Raw genomic sequence first — 25,548 nt, 5'->3', positions numbered from 1 at the left:
GGACAAAGGTTCTGAAGCTAAATTGATGCTGTAGCTCTAAACTTCTGGCCTAGAGCATTTTGAATTAGGAAGTGGATGTGTTCCAGAGTTTCAATTCTGTTTGAACTTGTAGGTAGGAATTAAGGGATTCCCATTGCTTTCTTGGAGGAAGGAACCTAGGTATTCATTCAACTTATACTGAGTGCTTCCTAAGAGCCAGAAACCATACTAAGCTCAATAATTAGCAGTGATCCAAACAAATTATTTAACCTCTTGAGGAGGTGACATTCAAGTGAGTGGATACTGAGAATAATCAAATAAACAAATGGACATAGGATGTATTTTTAGTTATAGTCGGTACAATAAAGAAAATAATCAGAGGAAGGGAACAAAGAATGTCAGCAGGTGTTATTTTGGATAAGGTTGTCAGGTAAGAGTTTTCTGAAGATTCTTAGTTGAATATCATGAATAAGAAAAAGGGATAGCTGTGGGTGTTTTGAAAACAAATAGTCTAGGAGAATGAAATGGCAAATTCAAGATCCCAAATAAGTGAGAATGTGCTTTTTCTATTTGAGGAACAGAAATGAGGCCAGCATAGCAAAAAAGCTAAAGACGTGCATGCTAAGTCACTTCAATTGTGTCCAACTCTTTGTGACCCCATGGACTGTAGCCCACCAGGCTCCTCTGTCCATTCTCTAGGCAAGAATATTGGAGTGGATTACCATGCCCTCCTCAATAGGCTGAAGATAGCATGAGTAAAATTTTATATTTTATTATAATTTAATAACAACTATCAATTTTTCAATCAGGCCTTAAAAATTCATATTTTAGAGTATTTAAGAATAAACTTTAATGAAAAAATTCCCATGTAGACAAGATATGTTGACTACTTGAACTTTATCTTATTTGTTTGTTATATACATACATATACAGCTCATAATAAATCTAAGAGAGCTGATAACTGTATAGAGAGGGACTCACTGCTTCAGCATATTAAATTTTAACCTGATCTTATGAATAATTTTCCATAATTGCCAGAATTTAAAGTCTTGGATAAGGAAGAACTTTTGTATGGAATGAATCCTACACAGCATGACTGTTTTCAAATATAGGGACAAAAGGGTATTTTTTGAGAAATGATGGTTTAGCTGGTAAAGAAGCCTTAGCCAGCAATGCAGGAGACACGAGAGATGCGGGTACTATCCCTGGGTGGGGAAGACCCTCTGGAGGAGGAACACGGTAACCCACTCCAACATTCTTGCCTGAAAAATCCCATGGAAAGAGGAGCCTGGCAGGCTAAGGTCTAAACGTTGCAAAGAGTTGGCACAACTGAGCAACTACACACTCCCACAGGCACTTCAGTCACAGTTTGACTAATATTTAGTCAAAGCACTCAATATATCTGTCTATTTTGCAGCATGATCAATGGAAGCCTCAAAATTTCAGATATTGTTTTATATACAGTCTGAATGAGAATTTATAAAAACAATTCATAAAACCACCTACATCTATTGTAACTTTGTTGGAGATTGAAATCATTGTTCTGAAATAAAGTATTTAGTAACAAAAATTAGAGCATGCACAGCTTTCCTATTTTAATGATTTTCATTCCCCCTGAGAGAAATAACAAATCTATGGTTAATCAGATTGTAGACCCTACTATCTCTTACATTAGAAACATGGAAAATATAAGGAAAGGATGTCTCAGAAAGTTTTATTTTTCAGATTTGAAATTCACATACAAAACTGGCTTTTGTAAAGTAGGATGACAGGTTATAGTTTTCAAATAATGTACGAAATAAGTGTTTGAAAAAAGCTTGACAGGAAAGGGACATCAGGGCATCACAGAATAACTGGAATAAATAAAACTTCTCATTTAGGAAGATGTTTATGTCTAATAGAAGACTAATGACAAGAGCCACTGGTCTTCACTATATTGATGTTATTTTAGAGAAACATGAACTCTCATGTAGAAGACTGTTGTAATCACTTTGATCAAGAATTGATGTTGTGGAATGAGTAAATGTACTGTCTTTGGCATTTCCTGGTGACTCAGATGGTAAAGAAGCTGTCTTCAATGTAAGAGACCGGGGTTCTATCCCTGGGTCAGGAAGATCCCCTGGAGAAGGAAATGGCAACCCATCCCAGTACTCTTGCCTAGAGAATCCCATGGATAGTAGAGCGTGGCAGGCTAGAGTCCATAGGGTTGCAAAGAGTCGGACATGTCTGAGCAACTAACATTTTCACTTAGCACTGTTTTTGATAGTCATAGAATTGTAAGATACAGGAAATATCTTTCAATATGTATCAATATACACATAAACATTACAAAATAGTTATTATCAATATTGTTATCCATTTTGTGCCCACTCAGAAAAACAACTCAAAGGGGTCTATGAAACTATTTACCCAATCAGCAAAGGCAAATAGGTCCTGCTTGTTTAAGTAGTGGAGAGAAACACAAGTAAAAAATTTAAAGTCAGGCATTTTTTTCTTCCCACTATATGAATGTCATGATATTTATTTCATATGAAATCTCAATTTGTTTCAGATAAAAATTTATAAGAGATGTGTACAGGAGTTAGAAAATCATTGTAATTAAACACGTAAGCTTGAGGAAGTGAAGTGAAGTGAAGTCGCTCAGTCGTGTCCGACTCTTTGCGACCCCGTGGACTGTAGCCCACCAGGCTCCTCAGTCCACATGATTCTCCAGGCAAGAATACTGGAGTGGGCCGCCATTTCCTTCTCCAGGGGAATCTTCCCAACCCAGGGATCGAACCCGGGTCTCCTGCATTGCAGGCAGACGCTTTAACTTCTGAGCTACGAGGGAAGCAGCTTGAGGGACTCTAAGTAAACCCCAAATATCACAGTTTTGGATAATATCATTGTGGGTTGTAGGAGAGTCAAAGAAGCAAGTCTTATGTCCATTATTACTGGCTTTATTTTAATAATGTACTCCAAAAAAGGTTGGTCCTGACCCTTTCATCTACACTGAACAAAAACATATAGAACCAACATGGAAACTGGTTAGCATTTTCCATGACTTCATTTTAAAGTTATAATTTATATAATAATATTAAATTAGTTAATTAATTTATTGGTTTGTCCCATGTACTCCCTCTTGGGAAAAAAAGAATACTTAGAAATAGGCATTCGCATTATATATTTTTGAAAAGACTGGGCTTATAAAAGTCTCAAACCAAAAGAGAATTTTATCACCTTTTAATGCACAATAACACTTCCAGTCTTGGTAACTTACACAGGAGCAAAGCAGCATGCAAAAATCATATACTCTCTATAAACAGCTTTGAACACAAATTGAATCACTTACAAAAAACCTCTGGCATTATAAGATCTCAAAGGGGTGTAAAACTTCACTAAATGTGTTTTTCCTTTACTGGTCAAATAAACATGTAGTGAACCTTATGTGCAAATGTTTAATGTTCCTAAAGTGAACACAAAAATGCATGGCTTAGAATCTTCCACAATAGGAAAATTGTCAAGAGAAAGAAAAAGAAAAAAAAAAGTTACAATATGTTCAAAAGAAAAAAAATGTTACAATATGCAATAACAGCTGGACCCTTTTAACTGCAAGCTCCAAGAATCTACTGTTGCTTTGGGGGCTATTATTTACATAGTAAAAATTTTCTCTTGTAACAGAATATAAAGGAAAGAGAAAAAAATGAATTTTCTCTCTCTTTGGTATACTGGAATGACAACAATCTTAGCATTGATCTGCTCTTCAGGAAATATTTACATTTCAGTGGATAGAAGGTTGGATTTATAGAAGAATGGCATTTCTGAAGATTGTTTATATTACCAATAATGATTTTTCATTGGATTGAGTATCCCTCAGACACCAATGCTATCTTGACTGGAAACAGAGGATCAAATTTCAATAATACATGTACCTAGCTAATGGTGACAGAGAAGGCAATGGCACCCCACTCCAGTACTCTTGCCTGGAAAATCTCATGGACAGAGGAGCCTGGTGGGCTGCAGTCCATGGGGTCACAAAGAGTTAGACACGACTGAGTGACTTCACTTTCACTTTCATGCACTGGAGAAGGAAATGGCAACCCACTCCAGTGTTCTTGCCTGGAGAATCAATCCCAGGGACAGGGGAGCCTGATGGGCTGCCGTCTATGGGTTTTCACAGAGTTGGACATGACTGAAGTGACTTAGCAGCAGCAGCAGTTAATGCTAAAAGAAGTGGATGTGGACTTTAATTAGTGAAATTGAATGATAAAATTTATTGTATCTCACTCATCATAGGAGTGACTGGCTTATTTTTCTAGAAAATTATTTATCCTTAATACTTAAAATTTTATAGAGTGATATGTGATATATCATAGGAAGAATAGCACTCATTTATGTACAAATGCTAGAAAAAACTTGATTTTCAGAATCCTTGTAGTAAAAATGTTTAAGGAACTAGGTATGCTGTTTAAATGAAGAGGAACCAGAGGTCGTATTGCCAACATCTGCTGGATCACAGAGAAAGCACGAGAATTCCAGAAAAACATCTATTTCTGCTGCATTGACTACTCTAAAGTTTTTGACTGTGTGGATCACAACAAACTGTGGAAAATTCTTAAAGAGATGGAAATACCAGACCACCTTACCTGCCTCCTGAAAAACCTGTATACAGATCAAAAAGCAAAAGTTAGAACTGGACATTGAACAACAGACTGGCTCCAAATTGGGAAAGGAGTAGAGCAAGGCTGTATATTGTCACTATGCTTATTTAACTTCTATGCAGAGTATATCATGTAAAATGCTGGTCTGGATGAAGCACAAGCTGGAATCAACATTACCAGGGGAAATGGTTTTTCCATTGGTCATGTATGGATGTGAGAGCAGGACTGTGAAGAAAGCTGAGTGCTGAAGAATTGATGCATTTGAACTATGGTGTTGGAGAAGACTCTTGAGAGTCCCTTGGACTGCAAGGAGATCCAACCAGTCCATTCTAAGGGAGATCCATCCTGGGTGTTCTTTGGAAGGAAGGATGCTAAAGCTGAAGCTCCAGTACTTTGGCCACCTCATGGGAAGAGATGACTCATTGGAAAAGACCCTGATGCTGAGAGGGATTGAGGGCAGGAAAAGAAGGGGACGACAGAGGATGAGATGGCTGGATGGCATCACTGACTCGATGGACGTGAGTCTGAGTGAACTCCGGGAGTTGGTGATGGACAGGGAGGCCTGGCGTGCTGCGATTCATGGGGTCGCAAAGAGCTGGACACGACTGAGCGACTGAACTGAACTGAGGAGAAATATCAATAACCTCAGAAATCCAGATGACACCAACCTAGTGGCAGAAACAGAACAGGAACTAGAGAGCCTATTGATAATGGTGAAAGAGAGTGAAAAAGCTGGCTTAAAACTTAACATTCAAAAAACTAAAGTCATGGCATTTGGTCCCATCTCTTCATGGCAAGTAGATGGAGAGACAATGGAGACAGTGACAGACTTTATTTTCTTGGGCTCTGACATCACTGTGGATGGAAACTGGGGTAATGAAATTAGAAGATGCTTGCTCCTTAGAAGAAAAGCTATGACAAACCTAGACAGCATATTGAAAAGCACAGGCATCAATTTTCTGACAAATATCTGCATAATCAAAGCTATGGTTTTTCCAGTAGTCATGAACGGATATGCTATACCACAAAGAAGGCTGAATGCTGCAGAATTGATGCTTTTGAACTGTGGTGCTGGAGAAAACTCTAGAGAGTCCCTTGGACAATAAGGAGATCAAACCAGTTAATCCTGAAGGAAATGAACCCTGAATATTCATTGAAAGGACTGATGGTGAAGCTGAAGCTTCAATACATTGATCACCTGATACGAAGAGCCGCCTTGTAGGAAAAGTCCCTGATGCTGGGCAAGATTGAGGGTAGGAGAAGAGGGGGACAACAGAGGATGAGATGGTTGGATGACATCACTGACTCAATGGACATGAGTTTGGGCAGGCTCTGGGAGATAATGAAGGACAGGGAAGCCGGCACGTGACAGTCCATGGTGTCACAAATAGCCAGACACAACTGAGCAACTGAACAACAGCAAGTCCATATACCATGATTAGGAGAAACCACAGCATGAAGGTGAAGGTGAGTGTCGTATTTTCACAATTGTCTGTCAGATGCCCTAATAACTTTCTGGGTTTGATTTGGTCCTCTTAAAAATGGAAGGAATCAAGCTTATGTCCATTTTAAGAAAACCTTTAAGACCAGTGGTTTCTTCAATAGATAGAAAAAAATAGCTTTGCTTCATTTTAAAAGCAGAACAGCAAAATACAATATTCAACGTTATAACAGAACTGCTGCTCTGGAACATGACCATGGATAATCTCGCTTGATAAATTAAATAAAATTATTGTCTAGGTGCAGCTCAAGTGACATGGGCTTAGTTAATGATGACATTTAGAATGCAGGCTGAGGCAGTGTGAGTGGCCAGTGAAACCACGAATGCAGCATTCCAAACACTGGAAGTAAGTCAGGAAGGATTCATGGGTTTAGATACCTGGGTAATTCAGCACTTTGGACAGTTCTCAAGGGCTTTTGCTTCCTTTTGTAAAGTGCATACATAACCTTTAGACTATCAAATGTACTTACTTAATTCTACCAGTCAGTATCTCATTTATACCCACAGATGACCTTAATCCCAGAAAAACTGCCTGCATTCATCCACAGAACTCTGTGATCTATGTTTCACATGAAGCCTATAACTTCAGTCCTGATATGAAGGTTCATGGTGTTATCTCCTGTTACTTGAGGTTATGTCAGGCTGAAACCAGGCCTTGTCATATTAATTTAATTTTCAACCTGACTGAATATGAAAAGATGAAGATGAGATCATCCAAGTCATGGAAGAGTCTTTACAAACACCTGATGTTCCATTAGAGTCAAGTCCTTTGGGCCATTCACAAGCAAAGCCATTTGGCAGCTGTTGTATAATAAACTGAAAGAAGTTGCTCATACTAGATGGGGGGCTGGTGATGCAGAAAAAGACTTTAAGAATCTGCTAAAATGCTGTCTCGTGCTATGTAGCCTAACTGCAGATGACGGTACAAGCATATTAAAGCTTTTCTTGCAGCCTTTGATTATAATAGAATTATTCCTCTGGAGCAAGAACTTTGAGCCAATATCTAAGAGGCAGAACTAAAATCTAGTTTCTAATCAAAGAACAGATTCTAGAATTTGTCAAATTAGAATTACTGACAACAAGACAAAAGTATATAATATATCAGTCTTAAGAATCCCATATAGTTAACAGGTCTGAGCTGAGAGGAACTCAGTTTCTTTCTCAGTTCTTTAGTGGATTCACAGATATCAGAAGTGAATTTTCTTGTCTGGCTGAGAGCTGTGAAGAGTAGGCATGAGAAGGCATGAGAATGGTCTAGCAAGAAAGAAGAACAATGGCCCAAATAGTACAGAAGGGAGAACATATAACAGGGAAACTGGCATTTTATTAAATAAAGCTTACCAAAAAGTGATACAAGAAAGTTTGATAAATATAAAAGCTCTGAGGTCTGTCTTTATCTAGTTGAGTAGAACATGATTGCTACGCAGTAGATTCTGAAAGAACCAACAGCAGAAAAGGCATTCCCTAGCCTTCCATGATGGGTAACACATTAATAACACAAATAACTCTGGTAGCTCTGAGTTTGGAGCTTGTGATTAATCCTCAAGGAATAGGAGTGATTTTTATTAGAATGTCAATTCTATTGACTTCTCAGCTGTAACTATAGGAAAATCTGAAGATTTTGAGATTTGAGAATGCTCCATTCATGTCCACCCAGATGGTTATACAACCTAAGAAAAGAGATTCTTATTTATCCAAGTACACAATGTGTTTTTATAAATAATAGCCATGATTCTCTGAAGTCATATGTGTAAATCAGCCTCATTATTCAAAAATCAGCTCTATGAACATGGAGGTGATTAACAATTTGGCAACAATTTAGCCAACTTTACTCTCAGTGCTAATAAAATGTCTGAAGAAGATTCAGGACAATCCACCCTAAATCATAACAAAACTTAGTTATGTTTGTGTGGTCTCAGGATATTTCCCTCAAAATTTAGCTGAAATCTAAAATTTAAGTTATGCTTTAATTCTAAAATATTGATATTAAACTCCATGGTATCTAGTTAATCGTGAAACTACAAGAAGTTTAATATGAACATTTGATTTAATTTTTTACCTTCTGTATAACTAATACAATCCTTAACAAAACAAAAGAATAAGCCATATTTGTTAACCATACTACTCTTGGAATGATCTTGGTTGCTAAGGCATAGGTTCTTTGCTACATAAATATGGTAACTAAATACAAGGTGTTATTATTGGCAGACATAGAAACTAATGAATGATGTTGCAAAGTCCACAGGAAAATATACTACAAAATTCATTGTTAATTTACTCTGACTCATTTGATATCATTATTTTCTATGATTTATACAGGCATTTTTCATATATACTTTAAGGCATCTTATATGATCAGCATAGCTTTTTATTTAACTGCTATGTATAAAATAGATAAGCAACAAGAACATATTGTACAGCATAGGGAATTGTACCCATCACCTTGTAATAACTCTCAATGGAGTATAATCTATAAGAATATTGAATCATGCTGTATACCTGAAACTAATATAATATTCTAAATCAACTATACTTCAATAAAAATAAATTATACAATATTTTCAATCAATCTTCACTATCATTCATTTTTGACAAGAAAAAGAAACAATATTCAAACATAACATTATTTTCTTTTCCTAGGTATTTCTGCTTATTTCCTGTGAACATGGCAATAAGTAGCTTAATGTCTGAGCTTTAACTTAGGCACATGTCTCAGCCTAAATTGCCATAGAAGTGTGAGGCAAAACAAGAATATAATACTTCTGACAACTTAAAAATACTGAGTTCTTAAATAACTATAGTCCACTGGACATTTACAAGTAAATGAAGGAGGAAAAAGGTGAACAAACTGTTACAAACCTAGTTGCTCACTGTAGACCTCTGATATTTGATGGGTTAAGCAGCAATGCATATGAGTTTTGTTTTTAGTATCACACACTATTAGTTATAGTTCAGTAAGACTAGATTAATCTTTGGACCTCTTAGTACATATAAGCAAAGTTTACATATACAATACTGTGGTATAAGAATAAAAGTATTATTTTCTACTGCTTTCTAGCTCCAGTAAAATCTCACTGTTCAGACACAGATCTGTAATTTCATTAGACATAAACTATTACATGCCTGTAGATGTTACTAAAACATACACAAGGAATTATGTTGTTATTTATTTGTATTTTTCAATGCTGTCATTATCCTTTCACAGGTAAGACTACTGAGGTTCACAGACACGACCTGGGTTACTTAATGTTCACAGTGGGTAAGGAGTAAAGCCAGGTTGGGAACTGAAGCAGATCCTGGCTTACATTATAGTGCTTTTTCTACTAAAAGGTACTTCCCACATTCAAGGTTTTAGATTCATTCATTCATGTTTGACACAGGCATGCAGGGAAACTTGCGGTAGAGCTTTGGAGTTCATCCACAGTTCATAGTTTTTCCTACACCATCATTTTCTACGAGAGGCCAGTGAAGGCAAGTGAAATGAAGTAACTGGAGAAAACTGCACAGAAGTAGTTACAGGACTGTGGAACTCAAGCCCTGTGGTCCTTTGCTGCTAAGTCACTTCAGTTGTGTCTGACTCTGTGCAACCCCATAGACGGCAGCCCACCAGGCTCCCCCATCCCTGGGATTCTCCAGGCAAGAACACTGGATTGGGAACACATGTACACCTGTGGCAGATTCATGTTGATGTATGGCAACACCAATACAATATTGTAAAGTAAAAAAAATAATAATAATAATAAATAATAAAAATTAAAGAGAGAGAGAGAGAGAGAGAAAAGAACACTGGAGTGGGTTGCCATTTCCTTCTCCAATGCATTAAAGTGAAAAGTGAAAGTGAAGTCGCTCAGTCGTGTCCTACTTTTAGCGACCCCATGGACTGCAGCCTACCAGGCTCCTCCGTTCATGGGATTTTCCAGGCAGGAGCACTGGAGTGGGATGCCATTGCCTTCTCCACTGTGGTCCTTTAGATGCTACCTAAAGATGAAGATACTTTAGCTGAAGATCACAATTTACCCTCAGGATATCCATAACACAAGGTTACAGTGGGAACATATATATTTCTATTGGCATCTCAAGAGAAGAATTTACCCAGATATATTTTAAATTTTCTTTATAAAATATTCTTCTAAAGCGACCTCATGAAAGCTCTCAAACCAAAACAATAGCAGTTTAGTAATGTGGTGTTCTAATGCATTTCAGTCAAAAGAGAAAAATGTGATGCAACAAGAAATAAATTCAGCAGTACAGCTGTGCTTACCTTCATAAGTCCCACTTTCTAGGAGAGCACCACTTTTCTCCAATTCCATAAAATCTTCAACAGTGATGAAAATATAGTCCACTCCAGGGACCTCACCCTCCTTATGTGGCCTTGTGGTGCCTGAATAAGGAAAACAAAAGAAAGACTCTAAGTGATTTGTTGCAGAATTTTAGAAATACCACCATACTCTTGAATATTCAATAACACTTGTTTGTACATCCTGTGAGTTGGCAGTTTGCATTTGTCCTTCTGTTTGTTTGGAAACAGAAAATAGCAGGGGGTTAAGATTAAAGGAAACATACAAAGCACTTTTCTTCAAGTTTATAAAGGGCTCATCGTCATGGAATGTGGCTGCATAGATTTTTCAGTGAAAAATGCAGACCATTGTGCCCTCTTTGAAGAGGTGGTTTGAATATTGGGCCATGAGTCTGCTAGCTCAGGAATTTACATATCTCACTTCCATGAAAGGACCTCTATTGTTCTGTAGACTGCTTTGCTATGACATAAAATATAATGGAAAATAGAAATGTTAGCAAAATGTCAATTAACTTTTATATTTTCATCATCTGCTCCTTTGTGGGGGGAGGGTGCTGTCATTTGTTAAAAATTATTTGTAACAAATAATGGCTGACTTCAAGGATCAGAAAATCTTTACTATTACTTAGAATAACTAAATACTAACTATAATTGAGAAATGACTATAATTGAATCAGTATTATATTAGTAACATAGTCATTTTTCTTCTTTCATTCTTGCCTTTACTTCTAATTAAATCAGGAGGTGATACCCTCCCAGGGGTCATTGCAAGGGTCCACCACTCTTGTTTTCTGTATATCGTCTATAGAGTAAACAGCCACAGGAACTCAATCCTATTGCTCAGTATACCTCCGTTGGAGAAGTCAGGTTCCGAGATCTCCGTCCAGCTTGTGAGGTGAGAACCAAAAGTGAGACATATCAAGGCTGTGGATTTGTTTCCCGGAACACCTCCTTTCCTGAGAAAGCTTTAAGCATCTTTCTTCCTTTTTCAATGCTACCTACATAAGACATTTTGCATAGTCTGATTGGAATTTCCATAAGGCATACATGCAAATAGTATGCACACGTACATAGAAGGCAAATATGTTAGGGGAAGCACACTGATTGAAACTGCCCACCCTGGCCAGGCACCATAGTAACCATTTGTATGAGTTGTTTTATGACCGGACATCCTGATAAGGAATACGGAACTAATAAGCCACCACCAACAGGAAGAGTTCGGGAAAGGTCTAAAGGAGACACTGAGTGTCCATCCACTTCCCAGAATCCCTCTCGCTAGCATCCATCTTGGCTAAGCAATGCATGCGCCACCAGGAAAGACTCTGAATTACAGTGATGGGCCAAAGACCACCCAGAAACTAATCCCATCAACATAAAACCCCAGATTGCGAGCCACACGGCAGAGCAGTTCTCCTGAGTTCCCTTACCCTACTGCTCTCCACCCAGTGCCCTTTCCCACTAAAATCTCTTGCTTTGTCAACACATGTGTCTCCTCGGACAATTCACTTCCGAGTGTTAGACAAGAGCCCAGTTTTGGGCCCTAGAAGGGGTCCTCCTTCCTGCAACAAATATGTAAACAAAGTACTAGTACACTTGCAGGCTTACTGACATGTAAGCTATCGTCCACATTCTCTATATACTAGAAAAAATATTAATATTTCAAATCCTTAAATTTATTTTCACTCTCCAAAATCTTTATCAACTAGGCCATCCAATGGCCAATCAGTTCTTCTTTTAGTATATTAGGGTCAAATCTGGATGACAAATGAGAGGTATAAACTAATGTCAAAATATACAATGTGTTGGAAAATTCATTTTGGGTAAAAAATTATTAATTTCCACTGGCAATATTTTTTAAAGTTTGAAGGCATTATGTTCTAAAATTAAATTTTACAACCTTCTTTGAAGGTTGCAAAACAATTTTTCCTCATAATCATGTTTAATGACTTCCCCCTGAATTTGTTATTTTAACTGTGCATTTTTTAATATTTCATAATATTCACTACTGCTTTTATGTTATAAAATACAAACCTCCCACACCTAGTATGCATAATGTTGTCAAATCAATGTTTCTATGAGAACCTTAACTTTCAATATACTGACTTTTTATGTGCTTAACCCTTGTGAATTAAAAGCCCATTAACATGGTTTTTGGCAATCTATTTGTTTTTCTATTTATTTAGAACACACTCTAATCATTAAGAAAAATCACATAACAAAATTTCAATTTTCTTTCCTAATTTATCTGCATGTTTCAGAAGCTACACACTTTGACTAATTAAATGCTTGCAGCGCAGTAATGTGCTGCTAGCACAATGTAAGCATTGCCCACAAGCTTGAGGGCAATTTCGAGGGCTGCTGACTTGAATAGCATGAGTTGCCTCGCTGAATTCTAGTGAACATGTCTGGGGCTGTGCTCTGCTTGGAAAGACCATTGGTGCTTCGGTTTACTGGCTGGTTTTCCATCTACGCCGTGCACCTGAGGACAATGTGACAGAGTTCCTGCCTCAGGGATTCCGCCTGCGACGGCATCATGGCCACCTGTTGCTGCTGACCTGCCTGATGCTGGCTGCCTGTTAGGACTGGGGGCCTGCCCACTTCCCTCTTCTTGGTGAAGTTCTACAGTGCAGACTTAAATGCTGCTATTCTCATCTTTGTCATCAATCTCCTACTCTTTTCTCTCGTTCTGTTCTTCTTTCTAATTACAGCCTCTAGTCTCCTGATCTTTCTTACTTCTCCTGATGTTCCTCATATTTGACTTCACTTGCTTTTCTATCTCCTAAAGGACTGGGGATCTGAAATGTCTTCTTTCCTTTAGTTCATCTTCAACATTTCCCATAGCTCAATACGCCTCCGAGTTCTCTATCAGCTATTTAATTCATAGACTACAAAAGGAGGAAGTCAAGAAACAGACTGGAGTAGCAGGCAAATTTGGCCTTGGAATATGGAATGAAGCAGAGCAAAGACTAACAGATTTGCCAAGAAAATGCACTGGCCATGGCAAACACCCACTATCAACAACACAAGAGAAGACTCTACACATGGACATCACCAGATGGTCAGCACCGAAATCAGACTGATTATATTCTTTGCAGCCAAAGATGGAGAAGCTCTATAGAGTCAACAAAAACAACACCAGGAGCTGACTGTGGCTCAGATCATGAACTCCTTATTGCCAAATTCAGATTTAAATTGAAGAAGGTAGGGAAAACCACTAGACCATTCAGTATGACCTAAATCAAATCCCTTATGATTATACAGTGGAAGTGAGAAATAGATTTAAGGGACTAGATCTGAAAGATAGAGTGCCTGATGAACTATGGACGGAGGTTTGTGTCATTGTACAGGAGACAGGGATCAAGACCATCCCTTGGAAAAGAAATGCAAAAAAGCAAAATGGCTATCTGAGGAAGCCTTACAAATAGCTGTGAAAAGAAGAGAAGCAAAAAGCAAAGGAGAAAAGGAAAGATATAAGCATCTGAATGCAGAGTTCCAAAGAATAGCAAGAAGAGATAAGAAAGCCTTCCTCAACTATCAATGCAAAGAAATAAAGGAAAAGAACAGAATGGGAAAGACTAGAGACCTCTTCAAGAAAATTAGAGATACCAAGGGAACATTTCATGCAAAGATGGGCTTGATAAAGGACAGAAATGGTAGGGACCTAAAGAAGCAGAAGATATTAAGAAGAGGTGGCAAGAATACACAGAAGAACTGTACAAAAAGATCTTCATGACTCAGATAATCACGACAGTGTGATCATTCACCTAGAGCCAGACATCCTGGAATGTGAAGGCAAGTGGGCCTTAGAACACATCACTACGAACAAAGCTAGTAGAGGTGATGGAATTCCAGTAGAGCTATTTCAAATCCTAAAAGATGATGCTGTGAAAGTGCTGCACTCAATATGCCAGCAAATTCGGAAAACTCAGCAGTGGCCACAGGACTGGAAAAGGTCAGTTTTCATTCCAATCCCAAAGAAAGGCAATGCCAAAGAATGCTCAAACTACTGCACAATTACACACATCTCACACACTAATAATGCTCAAAATTCTCCAAGCCAGGCTTCAGCAATACGTGAACCGTGAACTTCCTGATGTTCAAGCTGGTTTTAGAAAAGGCAGAGGAACCAGAGATCAAATTGCCAACATCCGCTGGATCATAGAAAAAGCAAGAGAGTTCCAGAAAAACATCTATTTCTGCTTTATTGACTATGCCAAAGCCTTTGACTGTGTGGATCACAAGAAACTGTGGAAAATTCTGAAAGAGATGGGAATACCAGACCACCTGACCTGCCTCTTGAGAAACCTATATGCTGGTCAGGAAACAACAGTTAGAACTGGACATGGAACAACAGACTGGTTTCAAATAGGAAAAGGAGTACGTCAAGGCTGTATATTGTCACCCTGCTCATTTAACTTTTATGCAGAGTACATCATGAGAAATCCTGGGCTGGAAGAAGCACAAGCTGGAATCAAGATTACTGGGAGAAATATCAATCACCTCAGATATGCAGATGATACCACCCTTATGGCAGAAAGTGAAGGGGAACTCAAAAGCCTCTTGATGAAAGTGAAAGAGGAGAGTGAAAAGGTTGGATTAAAGCTCAACATTCAGAAAACGAAAATCATGGCATCCAGTCCCATCACTTCATGGCAAACAGATAGGGAAACACTGGAAACAGTGTCAGACTTTGTTTTTTGGGGCTCCAAAATCACTGCAGATGGTGACTGCAGCCATGAAATTAAAAGATGTTTACTCCTTGGAAGAAAAGTTGTGCCCAACCTCGACAGCATATTCAAAAGCAGAGATATTACTTTGCCAACAAAGGTCCGTCTAGTCAAGGCTATGGTTTTTCCAGTGGTCATGTATGGATGTGAGAGTTGGACTGTGAAGGAGGCTGAGTGCCAAAGAATTGATGCTTTTGAACTATGGTGTTGGAGAAGACTCAAGAGTCCCTTGGACTGCAAGGAGATCCAACCAGTCCATTCTGAAGGAGATCAGCCCTGGGATTTCTTTGGAAGGAATGATGCTAAAGCTGAAACTCTATTACTTTGGCCACCTCATGTGAAGAGTTGACTCATTGGAAAGGACTGTGATGCTGGGAGGGATTGGGGGCAGGAGGAGAAGGGGACAGCCGAGGATTTAGATGGCTGGATGGCATCACTGACTCGATGGCCGTGAGTCTGAGTGAACTCTGGGAGTTGGTGATGGACAGGGATGCCTGGCATGATGCGATTCATGGGGTTGCAAAGAGTTGGACACGAATGAGTAACTGAACTGAACGGAACTGAACAGCTGCTGTAGAAAACCATGAGCTTTCATTGACAATGTACCCTACAGATTGAGGCTTTTTAATGTTAGGTTTTTTTTTTTCTTGACAAGTTTTTGTTCATTCATTTTTATAATTTGAAGTATAGCTGATTAATGAAGTTGTGCCAATCTCTGCTTTACAGCAAAGTTGACTCAGTTTTACACATATATACATGCTTTCTTGAAAATATTCTTTTTCATTATATTTTATCTCAGGAGATTGGATATAGTTCCCTGTGGTATACATAAGGACTTTGTTGTTTATTTGTTCTAAATGTAATAGTTTGCATCTACCAACACCAAATTCCCAGCTCATCCCTCTTCCCTCCCCCTTCTAATGTTAGCTTGATTCTACTGACTCATGGAAATCCTTTTAATAAGTATCTCCTTCCCTCTCTGACACCACCCCACCATTTTCAAATACCCAAAGGCTTCAACTTTCAGCAGAAGATATTAGCTCATTCTCTTTCTGGTGATGAAAGAGATATTCTGAATTAAAATTTCTGAAAGTTTCCTAATTTCTACCTCCTTCATCTGCATTATTTTCATCCTTAATTCTAATCATCCATCCATCTTATCAAGACTAATCTCTTCTGTTTTCTCTCAAAGTCTAGTTTTTATGTTTTATCAAAGCTACACATATATTTTAAAGACTCTATACTTCTACAAGGTTTGTTATTCTACAAGTGTACAAGCTTTTATTTTTTAATGAAGACTTTTATCACCCCTCTCCAACACACTTTTCCATTTTATCCACTTTTAACTCTTTTAGCTGATTTCTGTTCTACCTCAATATCTTTGAATAATTAACTTATGATGGTTCTTGTTTTTATTTTAGTCACTGTTGTGAAAGTGTCAGTTGCTCAGTGGTGTCCAGCTCTTTGCGACCCCATGGACTATAGCCCACCAGGCTCCCCTGTCCAAGGGATTCCCCAGGAAAGAATATTGGAGTAGGTTGCCATTACCTTCTCCAGGGGATCTTCCTGACTGAGGGATCTAATCCAGGTCTCCCACATTGCAGACATACTTTACCATATGAGTCACAGGAAACTACTGATTTCTTGGTAAAGCAAATGAAGATTTTAGCTCTTTTTGCCCATATTTCTTCATATCACTTCCTTCTTTTTTCCTCCTCCCATTCTTCCAGTAGAACAAACTTGCATTAGATTACTATTTAACATTTACTATAATAATACTATATAAATCTATTTCCAGCAGAACTATGTGCTGCACTGATTAATTTTCCTTTCTTATATATTTTCACTCTAGATTGAATATTTCAATTTCTACATTTCTACATATTGATCAATATTTCAATTAATTAATTATCTTTTCCTTGGATAAACAAATCTCTCAGAATATACAAGAATATTTAATATTTTGTCAAGTTTAACCAATTGAAGACATTTCTCCTAGAGACATCTGACCTGTTTCAATGTGGACTATGCTCACCTACTACACAGCAATCATCCTGGGAGCACCATTTGCCACCACCCTGGGGATTCACTTTGCCTCTTCCCTCTGTTTTATCCCCTTTTTCCCAGATCTCATATTTCTTTTTGTAGTTCATTCCCTCATTTTGGCAGAGCACAAAGTCAGAAATATTTCATCAAAAGTTGTATGGGAGCCACATTTTTTTGGGACTTTGCATGTATGAAAATGTCTTTATACAACCCTCACGAGAGGCAAATTTGACTCAGTATTTCAGGAAAATAGCATAATGAATGCATATTTCCACCTTGCTCCTCTTATTAATGTCACCACCATTTTCCAGTCATGCATGCCCCGAAACTTTCCCTAAGTGTCACATTTCAGGTCTCTTTCACTCTCTTATTATATCTCCAAATAGTTGGCAAATTTCATGCCCTATAACTCTACAATGTCATCCTTCTATCCTGTAGTATCTCTGCTTCAAAGACCTCCCTCCTGGACCAAACAATGCCCATGTCACTAGTGTGCTTGTCTCTCCCTTTCAGTTTATCATTTAACTACCTGATTAGCCATAGTAGAGGACGAAGTTGATCACAGCCTCTTCAAAGAGTTTATCTACCCAATCTGTAGTCAAGAAATTTGACTGAAAAAAGAGAGGAAAATGCTACAATTTAAAAACAGTCAGAAAAAGCTCATTGACAATAAAGGCAGCTCTCATGGTATGCCAGGTTACAGAGTCTCTTTAGAGGGATTTGCCTTGATGGAACATGTGAGAGGACATAATACAGGAATTTTCCGCATCAGAAATATCTTCACTTCTGGCCTACCAAGTGTCAATCTCCTTTCATTTTAGCCCAAATTTTCCACCATTAGAATTACTCTTTGGCTTAGACAAGATAGAAACTGACTTTAAAGCACATGCTATAGTAGATGGGAATGTGAGCCATGGAGTCAAACTGCCTGAGCTTATTGATGCGCTACCATGTGCCATCAGTAATATCTTGAGGAAGGTTTTTTATCTCTATAAACTCTAGGAATAATAAAGTAGGAGTAATACCAGTAGCATCTTTAAGTAGTTAATTTGAAGAACAAATGAAATAATCCATCAGTTTAGTCGCTCAGTCGTGTCCGACTCTTTGCGACCCCATGAATTGCAGCACGCCAGGCCTCCCTGTCCATCACCAACTCCCGGAGTTCACTCAGACTCATGTCCATCGGAGTCAGTGATGCCATCCAGCCATCTCATTCTCTGTCATCCCTTCTCCTCCTGCCCCCAATTCCTCCCAGCATCAGAGTCTTTTCCAATGAATCAACTCTTCGCATGAGGATAAAGTACTTAATGTCTGGAAAATTCCAGGCACTCAGAAAAAATTATATATTAAGTACTCTTGTCTGAAAGAACAGAGATGACGTCAAGGATAGTTGCTTTTCCCCATGAATTCTTGCCACAAATTATTGACTGAGCACTTATGTGCCAAACACTATTCAGGATACCTGTTATATATCGTTGAGGAATAGAAAATGACAGAATAGAAAAGAAACTTACATTCTAACAAGAAGAGACAGAGAATAAACACATAAAACATTTTTTCTAAGTTACATAATGTTTTATAAAAGGGTTAAATGACCATAAATCAAGGCATTGGCATCTATGGACTATTTAATAAGTAAATTACTGAGATTTTTAACCACTTGTTTAGACAATACGGAGCAAAAGTTTGACTAGAAAGACTGTATAGGAGCTGAAAGGAAGCAGAGATTTGCAATATGTGGGGTGCAAGCCCCCAGAGGGCTGTATCGAGTTTGGCTAGGGACCTGTGGGGGAGAAGGCAATGGCACCCCACTCCAGTACTCTCTCCTGGAAAATCCCATGGATGGAGGAGCCTGGTGGGCTGCAGTCCATGCAGTCACTAAGAGTCGGAAATGACTGAGCGACTTCACTTTCACTTCACTATCATGCATTGGAGAAGGAAATGGCAACCCACTCCAGTGTTCTTGCCTGGAGAATCCCAGGGATGGGGGAGCCTGGTGGGCTGCCGTCTATGGGGTTGCACAGAGTCTGACACGACTGAACTGACTTAGCAGCAGCAGCAGCAGGGACCTGTGGGAGTCAGCAGAAGATCCACAGAGCCTGACTATATTTTAAAAGGAATCACTAAAGTCTTACAGAGAAACTTCACTTAGTGCATGTACTTGGTCTAGTTTATACACTGGTGTCCAATAGGTATTTTGAAATTTCAAGGCTATTTTTGTAAGGTTGATAAGTATGACAGAGCATGGTGGACTCTGATGACTGGTATATGTGCACACACACATTACCCTTCATTTTTAAAGGCAGAAAGTGGAAGGATTGTGTGGCAAAAATTCTTAGAATTGAAATTCAGGATATCAGCTTTTTATTTTAATATTTTAGATATGTGGTTCTGGGTTAAAATATCATTTAGTTGATCATCAGTGTTCTTATTATACAGTGAGGTGAATATTGGGTGTAAAAGGGTATTATAAAAATAAAAACATGAGCACTATAGCAACACAATTGCACTCTTCTTTAGTAATATTAATACGCTAAGAAAATACAATTCTAACAAGCTTCATTGATGGTATCTTATTTTAGAATCTTTATAATGGCAATTTCAAATGAATTAATTTCATTAATGCTAAAATTTCTTAAGAAGAAAAAATTCTTATACCTAAGGACTCAGGTTGCCCCCTTCTATTGTCCGGGTGTACAATAAGTCAGTTCCTTTGATTACATGCTAAAATGTGGGATATAATGATTTTAGTCACTATTTATGAGGATCCTCTGCCTTTTGTTAGACACACACTTAAGGCCAATAAAGCCTATTGATTAGATTGCAAGAAGTTTTCTACCCTTTGCTTAATCACTTGAAAAGTGTGAAAGTGCTCATAAAACTTGATTAGTGGACCATTTACTTTTACCCTCAGGCACAGGACCTTCAATAAGAACACTCACAAAAGAAGATTTTAGATCTATGTGTCTGGGGGAAATAAAGGTATTAGTTGAGGTTAAATCAGCTGGTGCCAGAAGAAGAAAGCAATTGGCTGAAGAAAGAGAAAGCAATTGGTGATCTATGAACATCTTTCGGAAAGAAATACAATTCCAAAAGTAAGGCAAATAATGTGAAATGTAATGAAATGTTATACAAAGGTAATTTATAGTTAAAGGTAATGGATATCTAGAATGGAGAAATAGTTCAAGTTGAAATTCCTGCAGATACTTATTTTTATGCTGAAATAATTATAGCCACTTCCCTATCTCAGAAGATTATGAATAGAAAGATGAAAGTGTAGCAAGACTCAGCAGTAATAACAAGTAATCACGCAACATTAGGAACAGGGTGGAAGCTAGGGAGAATGAACAAGGAAATATAATAGATGATTCATCACAGAGCTAAAGTTGAAGCTCACCTTCTTCTATTGCTCTTCTATATTTGGTTAGTACTTCCCTAAGTGGTATTTAGAAATGCCCAAAATAAATTTTATTATCCAAATTATAGTTTATATATTCATTCTTTATTATGTCTTCCTAACCACTCTTCCAAAGGAAAAAAATTAAAAGGAATGGAAATGGAGGAAAAGTACTAAATTATGTCTTTGCTTTATCACCTATTGCTTTATTTCTTTAAAAAACAACTTACTGAATAATTGCTAAATTAAGTAGTGCATGGATCACATTTCCTTCAGGAGTTAATGAAAGCACACAGTACTTGTGCTCAAAAGACATGTTCTGAAGAGGATGAATTTGCTCCCAAATGGCTAGCTTATTATTGATACACAGTGCAAGCAGATGAAAGCCACTTGCATTTTGTTACCATGGCAACTGGGGGTGCCAATGGATTTATTCTTTTAATTCTACTATTTAAATGAAGGAATGTTGCACCTTTTGCCTCAGTAAGGAAACAGCATGACGTTGGTGGTAAATGTAACTCTAAGGCACATTTCCCTTTAGCCTTAGAATTTTTCCTAACTTTAGTAGATTGTTTAAGAAAGTCACTGGCTTACCAGAAAGTATTACTATCTAGATGATGGTCAGTCCAGTAATCTATTAAGATCTATTTTGATGAGCTGAAAGTTCCACAGTGCCCATTGCATTGCACACAGATGCGTCACTGTGTGAGAATCTGAAAAAGTGAATTCTTTTCTTGTGCATGTTTATTAATATATTTTCTCTTTTTCCCTGGTGTCTCTTAACTGCAAACTGGAGAAAATAAATCTTGACAGCTAGGGTGACTTCCTGTGGATTCAACCTTTAATTAATTTACTTTTAGATTCCTAAAGACATTTCTTTACTGTATCAGTTACTTACTAGCAAGTGTGAACACTCTCATGGGTTTTTCTGTGTACTTCCAATAAAAACATTCAGGGGATTCATTGACTGATAGCACTTACCAATTTTTACATAATCAGCGTAGGTTGTGGGTTCTTTACATTCATTTTCAATTATATAAAATCCAGAAGTGTGATTTTATACAGACATAGAGCTAAAGCAAACAAATTAAACGATATAGTTTACTTGATTGGGCTATTGATTCCTATGTGACGGATTATAAAGAAATGTGAGATTTATAGATTTCACATCAACTAATAGAGTGGATTGGGTTAAGGTCAGAAAGGAAAACATACCATCCACTTAATCACATATTAAGTATAAGATTTATTGCCTCCTCAATAAAACACTATGAATGCTCTATATAATATCAAAGTTGTGACAGCTCCATGTACAAAATACCAGTAGTAACTATGACTTATTTTCTTAACTGTATATTGCTCTAAACCTTGGGAATTATTTTAAAACTCTCTTATCCTCAGAAATAGGATACTATCTATTATTATTGAAAACTGCATTGACATATACTACTAGTAACGCTACATATTTTTCAGACACAGAGACATTTTTGAAGAAGAAAGCTCTCCTTGAATATCTCTGGATATAAAGGTTTAGACTAATGTCCCATATGCAACCAATTACTGTTTCACATCTTAACTGTTTGCACTGAGGCAGCTTCACACCCAAATCGATGGTTTCTAGCATGCAGGATGCATCAGAATGACAAGGAGGCTTGTTAAACACAGATTGTTGGGTGTCATATCTGCAGTTTGTGATACAGTGAGTCTTGGGTGGGGCCTGAGAATTAGTATTTCTAAAAAGTTCCCAGGTGATGGTGATGCTGCTAGTCCAGGGACAGTAAATTGAGAACCACTGCTATAACCTCCCTCATATCTCAGGAAACCCAAACTAAAAGCTGTGTGAAATTCCATTGTTAATTTAGCCACAACAGCTCAAAAAGCAAGTGGTTCATGATTCGTCATTGGTCTTAGGGTAATCTATAGGTGTGTACTGGATTCAGAGAAAACAATTCACGTGTATTTGTGGTGTACAGGTGAATGGAGTTGCAAGAAGTACGCTGGAAAATCACAGTACTCTTTTATGCTATTGCACGTTGCTTTTTCACAGTTCTCTTAGGAGTTAATCAAATTTGGGGGAAAAAAATCAACACACCCCCATTTATGCTTTCTTATAAATAACTTTCATTACTACTTGAAATAATTAAACTATCTTGGTCCTACATGTGCAACAATATGGCTTCAATGCTGAAAAACATAGGAGGCTTGTATATGGCTCACCAGGAGTGACTAAGGCAAGAAAAACAAGTATCTAATGCAGAAAATCTCCTGTATTATGAAAAAAACTATGGTGAATAAAATAAGAAGACATAAATGAAAAATGTGTGAATCTCCAACAACCAAGAACAAATGTAACATCTGATGTTATCTGTGCCAAGGTACTGGATGTACTAAATGATAAATTATAGCTTGTCTACAACCAGTCCATTCTGAAGGAGATCAGCCCTGGGATTTCTTTGGAAGGAATGATGCTAAAGCTGAAACTCCAGTACTTTGGCCACCTCATGAGAAGAGTTGACTCTTTGGAGAAGACTTTGATGCTGGGATGGATTGGGGGCAGGAGGAGAAAGGGACGACCGAGGATGAGATGGCTGGATGGCATCACGGACTCGATGGACGTGAGTCTGAGTGAATTCCGGGAGATGGTGATGAACAGGGAGGCCTGGCGTGCTGTGATTCATGGGGTCGCAAAGAGTCGGACATGACTGAGCGACTGAACTGAACTGAACTGTCTACAACTATACTAAACAGACTAAATCGGGGGATGGGCAGCTACATTGTGGAATTAGTATCCATAAGGCTCTCTACTGGAACAAATTATTTAGAAGACATATTCATGGCACAGTGGTAAAGAATCCACTTGCTAGTGCAGAAGACACAGGAGATACAGGTTCAATCCCTGGGTCAGGAAAATGCCCTGGAGTAGAAAATGGCAACCCACTCCAGTATTATAACCTGGAAAATTCCATGAACAGAGGAGCTTAGCGGACGGGCTACATCAATGGCCTCACAAATAATTGGACATGACTGAGCACACACACATGTATGCAGGCAAGTGACCCACCAAGTCTTTCATCTCTTCTATGACTCTATTTACAGAGTTATGTCCCTGCTCTAAACACCAGAGAAGACGTGAGTCAGAGGTAAAAAATGTCATCTGAAAGCCAAAGTTTATTCCATTGATCTTTCTCAGTTGAACTCAAAGCCCATGATACTGAGTAAGAAAGACAGGCAATGTTTGCAGGTTATCGTTTTTAAAGTTGATGCATGCATGTACATTTTCAGTTTTAAGGCTTCTACACTAAATGATCATACTTGATTACTGACAGTAACAAGACATTGCTGACGGCACACACACTGAGGAAGACCTGGGGCAAAATGAACGATTTCCTAATTGCACAGCATTTGAGTTATTACAGCTTTGATGACAAAGAATTGGAAAACTAAACCTTAACCATTCCTTCACAACAAAGTTCATCTCTTCTACCTGAGAGATTGTTGAGGAATCCTTAGCTGTACAAATTACTTTCTTCAGCACAATTCTGCCTTTACCTCAGTCACATTCACAGTCTAGATGTAGAGACATGACTAAATAAAATGACTCATCCAAGGAAAATCTGATTTCTAGATAACTGTTCTTGGCTGTTTGATCCACTCTTGCAATATATAATAATCCTAATTCCAGGATAAAGGAACACTGTATCTTCACTGACAAATCAGGGTAGTAAACCATAATCTTAAAGAGTCTTAAGTTATTAATTTCCTAATTTTTTAAGAGAATGGAAAATGTTACCAATTAATTTCATTTTGAAATTTTATTTTAATTTTCCAATATTTAATGTAGATATATTCTATATCTGGCATTCTATAGGACTAATAAAAATATATTTTGATTACCTAATTTATGATTTAATAGATAATGTTTCAAAATTACATACTGGGCTAAAGGAAAGAGCTATAGTGACTTTTTATAGAAACAGAATATATTTAGTTTGAAGCTTTTAGACTCTTCTCATGTAAGTTAATTTGGGCCAGAACTAAACTACAGAGATACTACCAGCCCTCTGAGCAATACACAGACACTCTACTCTTTGACCTTCATTGCATATAAGGTTTAGTGGATCATAGCTTTACCATTTTACCTCTATTAGAATCTTACAATGACATTAACTTTTAGTATCACCATATGGCTCTATAGCATTCTATATTCTAAAATGCCCAAGGTAGGTCATAGAATACGAAGGCTATAGACTACCAGAAAATCCAGATGGAGGGAAGAAGACATTTAACTAATCAGGAATTTTGAAACACTGACAGGTTTGTCAGATTATATTGTGCAGATCATATAGCTGAATGATCATTTTTCATTTATTGAGGTTCTCAGGTATACACATGTCAAACAATTATGGAGGGAAGAAAAGAGGAAGGGTGAGTCAGTCATGAAATGCTGAGCCATATGGCCCAGCTCCTCTTTAAGAAACCAAGGAAAAACGATTTGACTTGATCAAATGAAATAATCGGCATTTGAAGAAAAAAAATAAACAAACAGTACCTTGCCTTTTTTTTTTTAAGCTAACAAACAATTTTATGCCTCTGAAGGTTAAACAAAAAGGGATGGCCGGAAGAAGCAAAATACTGTTTCTGCCTAAGACCTAAATGTCACACATGCAACCATCAGCAACCTAGCCTTGACCTATGTGATCCTTTAGGTTTGAAGGACAGTAGGACTCAGTTTCTATGCAGCTATCATAAGTTCCCAGACCCTCTAGTCTTCTTTCCAGGTTACTATGCGCACTTCTTTACTGCACAGCAAACTAAAAGTGATACAGGTTACAGGAATGTATACAATGAGCTGTCAAATATTCATTTGTGACCTTTGTTGGAAATACATATATAAAAATATCAGAATAAAATCACATGGTAACAAATATATTTGGCTTTATAGATTCTCAAATCAGTGTTTC

At 37.7% G+C, this 25,548-nt stretch overlaps 1 protein-coding gene across 5 annotated transcripts in view; it reads right to left on the bottom strand.

Annotated features, from left to right (window-relative positions):
- Positions 1-25,548, bottom strand: part of MAGI2 (membrane associated guanylate kinase, WW and PDZ domain containing 2) — a 1,505,066-nt gene that overhangs the window by 659,172 nt on the left and 820,346 nt on the right. For all 5 annotated transcript variants that reach the window (XM_060414641.1, XM_060414642.1, XM_060414643.1 and 2 more), the window contains exon 3: positions 10,382-10,501. In XM_060414641.1, the coding sequence (XP_060270624.1) occupies positions 10,382-10,501 (120 nt within the window). The remainder of the gene's footprint in view (positions 1-10,381; positions 10,502-25,548) is intronic.

The sequence above is a fragment of the Ovis aries genome, chromosome 4, assembly GCF_016772045.2.
Source record: "Ovis aries strain OAR_USU_Benz2616 breed Rambouillet chromosome 4, ARS-UI_Ramb_v3.0, whole genome shotgun sequence".
Lineage (NCBI taxonomy): Eukaryota > Metazoa > Chordata > Mammalia > Artiodactyla > Bovidae > Ovis > Ovis aries.
Note: the sequence above shows the minus strand (reverse complement) of the source record. Positions and strands in the feature narration are given on the sequence as shown.